General features: G+C 42.1%; 1 protein-coding gene across 1 annotated transcript in view; it reads left to right on the top strand.

The window, feature by feature from the left end:
• The window catches only part of Cdc123 (cell division cycle 123), a 47,613-nt gene that overhangs the window by 13,459 nt on the left and 20,392 nt on the right, over positions 1-13,762 (top strand). The window contains exons 5-6 of the mRNA XM_048461256.3: positions 1,554-1,649; positions 3,388-3,494. Coding sequence (XP_048317213.1) covers positions 1,554-1,649; positions 3,388-3,494 — 203 coding nt within the window. The remainder of the gene's footprint in view (positions 1-1,553; positions 1,650-3,387; positions 3,495-13,762) is intronic.

The following is a 13,762-nucleotide window of genomic DNA, read 5'->3' as shown; positions in this document are numbered from 1 at the left end:
AGTTCACGGCACCTCCAACTCCTGCTGCAGGGGCTTTTTGGCTCCGCACAGATCTTCCCCCCCCCCCCCCCAAGTTCGCCCTTTTGTCTGCGGGGTCCTTCAACCTCCAAGAGTCCTGTCCCTGTGCTGAGGACACCTTTCACACCGAACCTTCATCCGGCGATGGATGGAGATAGAGACAGAAACCCACATTGGAGCACTGGACTGAGCTCCCAAGGTCCAAATGAGGAGCAGAAGGAGGGGGAACATGAGCGAGGAAGTCAGGACCGCGAGGGGTGCTCGGGGTGCGTCCACCCACTGAGACAATGGGACTGATCTAATGAGAGCTCACCAAGGCCAGCTGAACTGGGAGTGATGGAGCATGTGATCAAACTAGACTCTCTGAATGTGGCTGTCAATGAGGGCTGACTGAGAAGCCAAGGACAATGGCACTAAGTTTTGATTGTACTGCATGGACTGGCCTTGTGGGAGCCTAGTCTGTTTGGATGCTCACCTTCCTAGACCTGGATGGAGTGGGGAGGACCTTGGACTTCCCACAGGGCAGGAAACCCTGACTGCTCTTAGGACTGGAGAGGGAGGGGGAGAGGGAGTGGGGGGAGTAGGAGGGCATTGGGAGGAGGGGAGGAAGTGGAAATTTTTATAAATAAATAAATAAATAAAAACTTGTCTGTAAATAGTAGTGTTTAGGTACATTTTGTCATATCATGTATTTTTCATTTTCACTGGCCCTTTCCCACAAATGGCCTGTTAAGTATTGGGTAATATTTCTGAGAACTGGAGTGTATGTCCACCCCACCCCAATCTCTTCTCTTGAAAAATACCAGTTCTCCTTAGTCCATTTGTGTGTGTGTCCATGGAGGCCAGAGGAAGATACTGGGTGTTGTCCTCTGTCGCCCTTCCTCTCATTGCCTCTAAACAGGGTCTCTCAATAACCTTTTAGCTTGCCATTTCAGTGAGGCTGGTTCACCAGTGAGCCCTTACAATCCGCTTGTCTCTGCCCTCCCCATGCTGGGGTTACAGACATGGGCAGCCACGCCTGGCCTTTGTACTGGGGTTTAAACTGAAGTCCTTATGCTTGCTGTGCAGAGCACACTTTATACTGCTTTATCGCCCCATCCCCTTAGCTCCAGCTGGCCTTGAACTTCCTTAGCCAAGGGTCTTGAGCTCCTAATTCCTGTCTCTGCTTGCCAAGTGGTGGGATTACAGGGCATATGCCAGCTCAGTTGGCTTTAGTTGCTGGCATTATGTAAGTATTCAGAAGAACAAGTGATTTGTTCCTCTTGTACCGTGTACTTGGTGACAGACATCTGTATTTCCAGAGATATGAGCTTTGATTGTTTTAGAAAGTACCCTTTGAGAAGCTGATTATTTCTCTTTCTGGTAAAATTATTTTCTTGCTTATTTTATTTAGTCGAGTGGACGAATAGGAACAATAATTTGTATTCTAAAGAATTCTGTTTTTAATACCCTAGCTACAATCTTGAGACATTGATCATATTTTCTTTGTCTCTAGTGATCCTGACTTTTTCATGATTTGTCCTCTGTTTCTATAGGCACCAGAGTTTCCTGAATTCAACACTCAAGTCCAGGAAGCTATCAATTCCTTGGGGGGTAGTGTCTTCCCGAAGCTTAACTGGAGTGCCCCAAGGGTAGGTGCACAGAAGAAAATCTTTTTATTTGAATGCTTGTTTGTTTTGCTCTTTATTTCATTTTCTATCCCCATGGAGATCTGGTTATATTCCTAATTCTAGAAAAAAATGCTCTTGCGTTTATTTCTTTTTTCCTCTGTTTTCTTCTTTTGATTTTGCTGTGTGTACTTTCCTGGGTCAGTGAAATACTATGCATTTTACCAAAAGACAGTTTGATCCCTTGTGTTGCCAATTATGCTAGAATTTTCTTTATTTTAATAGTCTGCAGTTTTAAAAATGTCACTTTCTTGGTTGAGCAAAATCTTCTCTGTTGAAAAGTACTAATAAATATGCTGGACCAGAGAGATAGCTCAGTGGGACCGACACGGCAGGAGAGATCCAACCCTTGAAAGCTGTCCTCTAGTCTCAGTACACACCCCTCCCACACATGAGCTTGTGCACAGCGGCAGGAAGTGTGTATTCACTCTTGGGGGTGCCTTCCGTTTCTCCCAGTATTGAGTGTTTCCAGTGGCTTTCATTTTGTAAACACCGTGTACTCACTGGTGTATACTTACTATGATTATTAGTATTTTTATTCCATATTTTACTTTCCTTGGAATTGGTAGTTGCATTCTTTTGTTTTTCCTAATTCAACTGTGTGGTTTTTTTTAATGTAAATACTGATGTCTTAGTGGAATTAAATGCTAGGTATTCTTCCTTTAACCAGAAGTTACTGCCTTTTTCATTGGGAGAAATTATAAAGACATCATGTAGATGTTTTTAAATTCATTTTTAGTTTCCCAGTCAGATTTTCATCTCTATAGGAGTAATGTTTTACTTTGTTTCCACTTAAGATGGGAAGATTATTTTTGGTTGTAAATTCCTTATTTGTCCATTTGTTTATTGATTTTATTGATTGACTTGTATACACCAGTGTTTTCTTCTATGTAGTGTGGATAATTGGATAGTTTTGGTAACTATCAGTGTTTTTTTTTTCCTTTTCTCTTCCTCCCAGTGTTTTCAATGAGTGTTTTATCCTGTGACTATAGAAGTGTGACTTAATCACACGGCACTGAGCCTTGCTCCCTTATGTTTTGTTTGCATGTCCAGCGTAGCCACTGTCTTCCTTTCTGATTGAATACATAGACTCTCAACTATGCTGGCCAACCAGCTCCAGGTGTTTGTCATTCTCCCCAAACAGGAAGGATGGAAATGGTGACTTTTATTTTGGACAGTAGCTGTTTCTTTACCATTGGATCTTTTAGCTGATGTGTGGACTTCATTTACTCGCCTTCCATCTTAACATGAAAAACACTGGAAAGTACCTGGCCCTGGGCTGAGAAGTGTGGATCCTACTATCTCAGTGTGCATAACTGCCCTTCTTTTTAAAAAGTTGTATTTGTTTGTTTGTTTTGTGGGTGTACTTGTGCATACACACTTGAAGGTCAGAGGACAATTTGTGGAACTTACTTCTCCTCTTCTCCCATGTGTGGCCCAGGTATTGAACTTCAGTGATCAAAGATTTTGGGACGTGCCTTTACCTACTGAACCATCTTGGTCTTCAGTGTACATAATTGAGTTTGACATGCTCTTGCCATGCTCTTTTTGTTAAGAAGTGTGTTTGATATCCGACAGTTCTACTAAAATTTGCTTGGCTGTTTTCTTTAAACCCTTGAGGTGCTGTGCACTGTTGCCTTCATTTATGTGCTTGAGCTGCAGCTGTGGGATGTGTCTTAATTTACACATGTTTATTATTTAGGATGCATACTGGATAGCAATGAATAGTTCTCTGAAGTGTAACACCCTCAGTGACATCTTCCTACTCTTCAAGAGTTCTGATTTCATCACTCGTGACTTCACACAGCCGTAAGTGTTCGTGAGTAGCTTCCTATTGATAAAATTCTCTCTCGAATGCTATACTCTAACAGTTCTGTATCATGAGCTACTTGTGGCCCTCAAGTGGTATTTTCAAAGCAGACCTTTCTTTTTCTTTTTCTTTTTTAGCAAATGCTACAATGGGTATGCCTAACTAGCAACACAGTATAGATAGATAGATAGATAGATAGATAGATAGATAGATAGATAAAACATTTTAGTAATTTTTCCTATTATAAAATTTAAATATACTTATAAGAACAAAATTAGTAACTACAGATGACTAAAAAGCAGGAAAACATGGTGAGCTCACTACATAATTAGCTGTATATACTTCCAGATTTCTTTTGATTCATAGATATAATGTAATAATGTATATACCTGTCTTTGTCTAGTAAGGATTACTTAAAGTCTCCTTATATTTTTTTTTGTGTGTCTGTGTGTACACAAGTCTTAAACACGTGTGGAGATTAGAAGACAGCTTACAGGAGTTGGTTCTCTCCCTTTACCACATGGATTTCAGGGGTCACACTCAGGTTGTCAGACTTGGTAGCAACTGCCTCTATTTCCTGAGTCATCTTACCAGCCCACCTGCCCCCCCTTTTTTTGTAACATGAGGGGGCCGGCTTGTTGAGGTTTCTGTCCCGCCCGGTACCCCACAGCCGGCAAGCCACAAAGAAAATCACACACAGGACTCCATAAGATTATAAACTGATTGGCCAATTAGCTCAGTCTTCTTATTAACTAATTCTTACATCTTATGGTAACCCATAATTCTTGTCTATGTTAGCCATGTGGCTCAGTACCTTTTCCAGCTCTCAGCTCACATGTTGCTTCTTCAGTAGTCTGGGCAGGAATGGCGGAGGGAGCTCCCTGCTTCTCATTGAATCACCTCTACTTCCTGTCTGGTTTTTCCGCCTTTACTTCTTGTCTGGCCAATCAGCATTTATTTAAAATATGATTGACAGATTACAGACAGTTCTCCCGCACCATTTTTTAATTTAGGACTTTTTTGTTTGTTTCTTTTATGTATTTATGTTTTCCTCATATATATGTCTGTGTGCCATATGCAAGCTCGGTGCCTTTGGAGACCAAAAGGCATCAGATCTGGAGTTGGAGTTATAGATATTGTATATTGTCATGTGGGTGATGGGAATTGAACCTTGGTCCTCTAGAAGAGTAACCAGTTTTCTTAATTGCTCAGCCAGTTCTTCAACCCAACTTGAAGATTGGGATCCAGTTGTTCATGTTACTCTGGGGTGTGTTTGCAGTTTATAGTGACGGTATGTTACCAACACATAGTGACATCTTTCTGTGTCTTTAAATGCTTACATTCACCATTATTCTATCTGATCTTGATGATTTGCCACTGAACACTGGTAGCGTGATGTGTTTGAGCAATCCTCTTTTCTTTTATAAAGCACTGCAGTAAAGATCCTTAAAGTAAATCTTGAAGATGCATTTTTTTTTAAATAGAATTACTGTCTCCTTGATAGTAATTGTGTGTCTAAAGAACTCAAGCAGTGCCCGGTGATGGTGGTGCACACTTTTAATTAAGCCCAGCTCTCGGGAAGCAGAGGCAGGTGAATCTCTGTGAGTCTGAGGCCAGCCTAATCTACAGAGTGAGTTCTAGGGCAGGCAGCGATACACAAAGAAACCCTGTCTCAAATGAAAAAAAAAAAAAAGGACTTGGGCTGCTGCTGCTAATTATAGCAGGGCAACAGAGTACCCACCACTGTGTGTGTGCACCCCACTCTTCCTTTGTCTCATCACCAGATAATAGCTAGTCTTGACATCCCTTCCTAGTCATCTTTAAACACCAGTATCTCAGTTAAACTAGTCTGTAAGTTCTGCTTTAAGATGCAAAAATAGACTGTTTGCATGTGCATGCACACCCCTTTTTCCTAACCATGCAGTAGAGTCTCTTCTGGGAGTTCACTCTGCTTCAGCCTCAGCTCCTGTTTTGAAGGAGTCCTGGCATTACTAGGCATGTCCTCTGCATGACAGTCACAGTCAGCTCTGTTATACCTGGGCTCTGTATGTGATTATAGTGTTGATGAGAGAAAGCAATGTGTTGTAGCCATCAATGAGTGTTTTGTATCCCAGTTTATCATAAAAGGAATTTAGGGCATGGTTTAGTCATTACGTATATGATTTGCTTGCATGAGGCCCTGCATTCAGTCCCAAGCATCATAAAAAATTAACATATAGAGGGGAGAGAGTTAACCAGGTGGTTCCATAGCCATTCATTTCTGGGTTTATAGAAATGAGCAAAAATAACAACAGACTGAGTGATGGTGATGCACGCCTTTAATCCCAGCACTCGGGAGGCAGAGACAGGCAGATCTCTGTGAGTTCGAAGCCAGTCTGGTCTATAGAGCAAGTTCAGGACAGGCTCCAAAACTACAGAGAAACCCTGTCTCGAAACAAACAAAAATAGCAACAACAAGAACCCACATATCGTATGTATTGTTTTACATGCAGTTGCCGACCTTTTATGGTCATGCTGGCGCAGGTATTACTGGGAGTTGGTGGCCCTCAGTTTTCATTTTAATAAATGCAGCAACATTTGTTTGTATCCTGGCAAGTTCCTCTGGTTAGAAGAAAGTCATTGCTTCATCTCTCCCCCACCCCTCATTTTAAAGCTTTTTTTGTTTTCAACTTCTAATGCTTTGAGTAAAGGGATCTTGAACTACATTACATTCAAACTGCTTTGCATCTGTTAATTAATAGATACAGACTTTTGCAGACCTTTAGTGTTCATGGCAGTGAGAACGTGAGGACACCTTGGCCTTTCCAAAACAGTTTCACATTACTTTTAATTTTGAAGCTGATGGTTTTAAAAATCAGCTTCAACATTCACCAGTGGATGGTAAAATTACCAGTCATGTTTTACACCTTGTACTTTTTGACTTTTAAGGAAAAAGTTAAATCAGAAAGTCATTGTGAGGCCTTGGGTTTAGAGTGCTCACCCACAAATGGCCATGCTTCCACCATCATCATTTGGGATGTTGAGGGAACAAATGATGCATGCTCAGCCTCCAGCCCATTAGCTGGGCATCACTGATGCATTCCTAGAAATGTTGATAATCACTAGCATAGAAAGCAGTAAGCCAGGTACTTAACAGTGAATGTGTCATTGTAACCAAAGTCTCTATTAGTAAAACTCATGAACACTGAAGATCTGTGCCTAGAGTGTGGCCTAGCTGTAGGGCATCTGCCTAGCATTTTGGGGTCCTGGGTTTGAGTCCTAGCATTGCAAAATAGAAAAAATAAAAAGAGCTTTTGTCAGAGTGTCTTTCAGAAGCTCTCAAATACTAAGAGTGTAATTCTTTAGGTTCAACAAGATCATGCAGTGTTTTACTTTGCTGAGGTCTAAGTTTGTTCAGTAGTTCAAAACGCCACTGCTAGCCAGATGGTGGTGACACACACCTTTAATCCCAGCACTCAAGAGGCAGAGGTAGGCGGATCCCTGTGAGTTTGAGACCAACCTGGTCTACAAGAGCTAGTTCCAGGACATCTAGGACTGTAACACAGAGAAACCCTGTCTTGAAAAAAAACAAAACAAAACTCCTCTGCTGGTTACTATCAGTTACAGATTCTTTTCAGAATTCCCATTGAAATATATAATAGAATGAGATATCAGTGATTATTATAATACATAATTGTTGATCTGTGCAAACTTTTACAGTATCATAAAATGAAATTGTATTGTTTACACTATTTTGAGGCTTACCTTGACTAAAAACATTTGTGATATAATCAGGATGTTTCTGAGTTTTAATTTTATTGTTTTAGTTATGTGTATATGTCTGTGTGATGGAGTATATACAGATGAGTACAGGTGCCCACAGAGTCTAGAAAAGAACATCAGATCCCTTGGAGGTGGGATTGGAAGTGGCTGTGGGTTGCCTGATGTGGGTTCTGAGAACTTAATCCAGGTCCTCGTAAGAACAATGTGTGCTCTTAACTACTGAGCTCTCTATCCCGTCCCTATATTTAAAGTTAGCAAAAGCCAATTGAAAATAGTTTACTCACACAGGGTTTATTGCCCTGACTGTATTATTTCTAACGTGTTTCCTGGCAGTTCCAGGCTCATGCTTTGAGGGCTGCTTATATGAGTCAATTTGTGAATCCCTGGAAGAAAGGATGTGTTAGTTAGCTTTTTGTCATGGACAGAATACCTCAGTTAAACAACTTAAAAAGTACAAAATTCTATTTTGATTCACAATTTTAGAGGTTTCCGCCTGTGGTTGGCTGACCCCATTTCTTTTGGGTCTGTGAGAGCATAGTGCATCAGAGCAGGAATGCCTGATAGAAGAGGCCTGTTCACTTTATGGCAGCCTGGAAACAGAGAGTAAGATAGGAAATGATCATGGTCCTAAGATCAAGGGCACACTCCCAGTTACCTGCCCCCTCCTTCAGTAGGCCCCACATACTAGAGGCTCCACTATCTCTCCAGGACACAATGAGCTGAGTTCACTTAGCACATGGACTTTGGGGGACTTTCAAGATAAAAGTTTTATGAAAGGTTCTGAGATGAGTTTTCCTGTCTCAAAACCACTCTCAGATAAACACACTGAGGCTTATGTTAATTATAAATGCTCAGCCAATAGCTCAGGCTCATTACAACTAGCTCTTATATTTTAAGTTAACCAATATTCCTTATTTACATTCTGCTACATGGTGGTACCTTTAAAAACATGGCACAGTCATCTGCTCCCTCTGAGTCTGGCTGGCAACTGCTGATTTCAACTTTCTTCCTCCCACCATTTTCCTTGTCTAGTTCTCCTACCTAACTTTATTCTGTTCAGCTATTGGCCAGTCAGCTTCTTTGTTAAGCCAATCACAGTGACAAATATTCACACAGTGTAAAGGCTTATTCCTCAGCAAGGGGTGATTGTGAAGCACAGGTGCATCACAGTCTGTACAATCCAGATGCTCTTAGCAAGGCTGCCAGTCAGGAGTAGCTGGAGCATCTACCCAGGGTCTGCCATAGGCAAAATTTCCTATAGAATTCTAAGTTCTGGCTTTGTTTTTCTTGGTCTTTACTTGATGACTGTAGATCAGATGCTTTAAAAAGTGGAAGTTGAGTTATAACACTTACAGTGAATCTGTGTTATGTTTGCTGGCTACATCATTTGCCCACGTACATTTTTCATGATTAAACGATTGTCACTCAACATGGCCCTCTGAGGCAGTAAAGCTGGAGGACATCTTCAAGGCTTCAGTCAGCGGCATAGGCTTCATACAGCCAGGCTTCATCACGGCCTAAGGCATGGACCAACATGGCCTTTATGGGCATCATGGACTACAGTGGTCCTTCGAGGAGGTCCAATCCAGAAAGTGAACTGTTTCTCATCCTGGGCCTCCATCAATGAGCAGAGCCAGGGTGATCCCACAACCTGGCAGTGTGTTTGAGGACTGAGTCTGTGTCTGCATAAGCTCCACGCTGCTGCACACCACCCCGTTGGCCCTACTGGGAAACGACATGTTCCAGTGTCAGCCTCAGCCCCCTCTCACCTGTCACCACAGTCTTGGCTCCAGTTCTGCCTCTCAGTGCACACATCGCTTCGTTCTTCTCTTTCCCACCCCTCCATCGCATATTTGTTCATTGTAGTGGTGCCCAGCTGGTGAGGTGGGAGCGGGCTGGCTGGCTTCTGCTGTGTTGGAATTTTTATTTTTAAATAAGTGATCATAATCATAGGCATCTAAAACTGCTGATAAGACGTTTATAATCCCAAATGAAGTTCAGCAGTAGTCTCAGGAGTAAAGTTTTGTGTATCAGTGGACTTGACGTAACTGTGCCACTATCATTTTTCAGTTGTATTTATTTAGATGACAGCGTATGTGCTTTAGATGGTGTTGGTGTCTTAGTTATTTTTTGTTATGATGAAACACTAAATAAAGAGTTTATTTGGGCTTATGGTTCCAGAGGGTAAGTGTCTGACGTCAGAGGGAAGGTATGTGGCAGGAGCAGCTAAGAGCTCACATCTTAAACCATGAACAAGAAGCAGACAATGCTAACTGGGAATGGGTCTTTGGAACCTCAGGCACTCCTAGCCCCACCTCTAGAGATAGACTTCTTTGGCAAGGACACACCTAAATGGCCCAAACAGTGCAACCAGCTAGGGACCAAGTATTCCAATGTCTGCAACCATGGAGGACATCTCATTCCAGCTACCATAGGTGGTTTAATTTTTAAATACAGTATTTTGCCTCTTTGGAGAAAAGATCTATGAAAATCCTAATGAACCATCTAATCACCCTTACTTCACTTTTTTTTTTATTCTTTCCCTTTCTACCATAGTTGAAAATGCTAAAGAAATGGTATCTACATGCCAACACTATTGTTTTGCCTTTCTGAACAACATGAAAAGCTATACCACCAAAACTTTGATGTATTATTTTCTCCTTGCTCAAAATTTGTCCTTTGTCTTTCTGTCCATGATTTATTTTTTTCATAAAATTTGGCCTTGTTTAGTATGAAGCACAATGTTGTAATTTTTCAACTTTTTTTTGTTTTTTCTGAAGAGAGAGGTCTTACTATGATCAGTTGTCCCTGATGTCTGCTCGAGATGAGCTCCTGACAGGCTCCTGTTGACTTCTCTTCAGTCTCTAGATGGCTCAGCATCACCTTTCATAAACATACTTGGCCATCTGGTTAGTCATCTCAGTAAGAAAAAGCTTACAGCAATAACCTCCGGCACCACATATGTTCTCAGACTACTCATTTTAAAAATTACATAAATGTTAAACCAGCTAAAAATAATGTTATAAGATGATAGAATGTAAATATGTATGTAAGTATATTTATTTTTAAGTAGTAATATGATGACTAAGATTCTGAATTGGTATTTGTAAGACTATAGAAGCATTTTTAACAAGTGGAGTCGGGGCAGTGGATCAGTAAAGTGCAGGCATGTGGGCCTGAGTGTGAGTCCCAGCACCCACATGTAAGCTGGATGTGGTCCTTGCCTGCAGCCCTGGCACTAGAGTGGAGGGTCAGACTTGCGAGTCTGACGGCTAAGCTGTGTGACCTCTCAGTGCCTGGTCCACGCTTGGTGAGCTGCTGGGAAAAGAGTGGGATTGTTAAAGGAGGTGTCGCTGGGGGTGGGCTCTGAGGTTTCAGAAGCTCACACCATTCCCAGTGTCTCTTTCCCTGCCCTGTGCTTGTGGATCAAGATGTAAGTTATCAGATATTGTTTATTGCCATGCCTGTCTGCCTGCTGCCATGCTCTCCGCAGTGATGGTCATGGACTCTAACCCTAGGGAAGCATGGTCCCCAAATTAAATGCTTTCTTTTATAAGTTGCCTTGGCCATGGTGTTTATCTTGACAATAGAAAAGCAGTTAAGGGCCAGGTGGTGGTGGTGCATGCCTTTAATCACAGCACTTGGGAGGCAGGGTAGGTGGATCTCTGTGAGTTCGAGGCCAGCCTAGTCTACTAGAGCTAGTTCCAGGACAGCAGGACAGACTCCAAAGCTACAGAGAAACCTTGTCTCATAAAACCATGAAAGAAAGAGAGAGAGAGAGAGAGAGAGAGAGAGAGAGAGAGAGAGAGAGAGAGAGAGAAGCTAAGGCACTTATTATGGAACCTATGGTCTTGATTATGATTTTTATTTTCAAGATAGGGTTTTTCTGTATAACAGTCCTGACTGTCCTGGAACTCACTCTGTAGACCAGATTGGTCTCAAACTCACTGAGATCCACCTGCCTCTGCCTCAGTGCTGGGATTAAAGGTGTGCGCCACCACTGGCCAGCATTTTTTTTTTTGACCTCTGGTCCTTTGTTGTTTCCTTCCTTCCTCTTTCCCTTCCTTATTCTCTCTCTTCTTCCTTTCCTCTGTCTTCCTTTCTTCCCTTTTTAGTTTTATTTTCTTACACACGTTAGCCCAGGCTGGCCTGGAACTCACTATGTAGCCTAGGCTAGCCTAGAGTTAATGGTAGTGCTCCAGCCTCAGCTTTCTGGGTCATGGGATTCCAGGCATGCACCGCTACACCAAGCAGTTCCTGTTTTCTTAACATGCATTGGATTACTTGTCTTTTCTTATTTGTATAGTTACTCTAATCCAGAGTACTTACTTACATAGGTGTCAAAACCTAGGAACTCTATTAATATTTTTAGTCTTATCATACTGCTGGTCCTGGTGAGGAATGGGTGGTTATTTTTAGAGACTGAAACAATTGTATTAATTTTTATTAACCCAACATTTCATGGCCTCAATTTTGATTAACATAAAACTACCTGTAAGATTCATTTTTGCTTAAGAAATTTTAAATATACTCAAAGCTAGTGTTGGAATAAAGCTCCTTAGGGTAATATACTTTAGATGAGCTTGAAGAAAGGAATTTTTGCTTTCAAGGGAAGATAAGGTCTTCAGATAGCACTACTGTGTGCTAGAGTATGCTAAAACAGGTTCCCCAACTTTCTCGTGGAGATACGATTTATTAATAATTTTTTTCTCCTTCCTTCCTCCCTTCCCTTCCTCCCTTCGTTCTTCCCTCCCTCCTTCTTTCTTTTCTTTCTTTTTGAACCTTTTGTGAGACAGGGTTTGTCTGTGTAGCCCTGGCTGTCCTGGAACTCCCTTTGTAGACCAGGCTGGTCTTGAACTCCTGAGTTCTGGAATTAAAGGCGTGTGCAACTACAACCCGGCTTCTTTTCTTTTTCAACACTGGTACTTCTTTAGGCTAAAGTCTTGTCAGTATGTATATTGTGTGTGTGTGTGTGTGTGTGTGTGTGTGTGTGTGTACGTGTGTGTACGCATACCTCTCTGTCTGCCTACTAGGCTTAACCTGAGTTCTAGTATCTCCATCCTAGAGATGTGGTGCAGCTTGTGACTGAATGCTTCTTTCCCACTTGTTACCTCACCCTCCTGAGCCTTGATAGCTTAGATAATTGGAGACAATAATCACAGCTCTTACTGCAAGGATTAAGTGAGATGCAGCTGTGAAAGGCTTCCAGCCGTGCTTGGCACATGTGAACGTTCACTCCTGTAAAAACAGAGTCCACTGGTGTGGCTGCTGGGAATTGAACTTGGGTCCTCTGCAAGAACAATACATTCTTAACAACTGAGCCATCTCTCCAGCCCTGTTCCTTCTTTTTTAATCCCTCTCTAAGTTAGAGTGATTTGGCCCTCCCAATAGCTTTGTATGGTGCTCTTTTCTTCTCCCTCACCCCTCCCATTGCCTCATTTAGCCTTTCCTCACTTCCTGAGACTGTTGTAGTAAGCCTTCTCACTGTCTACCTCACATTGCTAGTCTTTCCTTCACAACCGTAAAACTTTGAGCCATCCTGATAGTTTTAATGCATTGAAATGCAATGATCTCCGTTATAGTCCCTACCACCCACCACCCCCCCCCCCCCCCGGGACCACATCATCTGTGTTTCCTCCTTGTCTTAGCTTGCTTTTTTTTTTTTTTTTTCTGTAATAAAACACAGACTCAAAGCAACTTGGTGAGCAAAAGATTTATTTTACTGCTTACAGTTATTGTCAAAGGAAGCTAGGACAGAAACTGAAGTAGAGACCATGGAGGGGTGCTGTTTACTGACTTGCTCTCCGTGGCTAGTTCAGCTTGCTGTCTTATACAACCCAGGACCACCTGCCCAAGAGCACTGCCCACAGTGGGCTGGCCCCTCCCCTGTCAACCATCAATTTAAAAAAATGCCCCATAGACATGTCCACAGGCCAATCTGGTGGAGGTAGGTCCTCTATATGGTTCCCTCTTCTTGGGTGACTCTAGTTTGTGTCAAAGTGAAAAAAATCTAACCAACACTCCTTGTCCAAATTTTCACCCATCCTTATCACCGGCGCTTCCCCTTGTGTTCCGCACCCCACCCATACTAATCTCATGTAGCTCTTTGCCTTCTCATTCCACTTCCTGCCCTGACACATTTCCCTTTGTCTTACAGGTAAGCTCTTTTCGTACTTCCTCCTCTCCTTCTCTCACATGACAGCCAGCCCGTTGGTTCTTCATTTGTGATGCCAGAGTGTTTTATTTGATTCACCCTAGTGTTCTGAAATTATGTGTACCTGCTAGCTCTCTCTGTTACACCTTTTAAAGGACATCCGAGTCCTAGGTGTTTTTGTCCTTTTGGTGCCTGACCTAGTGCTTGGCACAGATGGACGTTTTATACTGGTATATATCATTGTTCATGGAACAATGCTTAGAGTGGGGTATGTAGTGGGCGGCTGAATTGTTCTATCAAATATTTTTTGAAATGACAACCACTTTGTGTGACTGTCAATGGCCAAGTTAA

The sequence above is a fragment of the Myodes glareolus genome, chromosome 14, assembly GCF_982192425.1.
Source record: "Myodes glareolus chromosome 14, mMyoGla1.1, whole genome shotgun sequence".
NCBI lineage: Eukaryota > Metazoa > Chordata > Mammalia > Rodentia > Cricetidae > Myodes > Myodes glareolus.
Note: the sequence above shows the minus strand (reverse complement) of the source record. Positions and strands in the feature narration are given on the sequence as shown.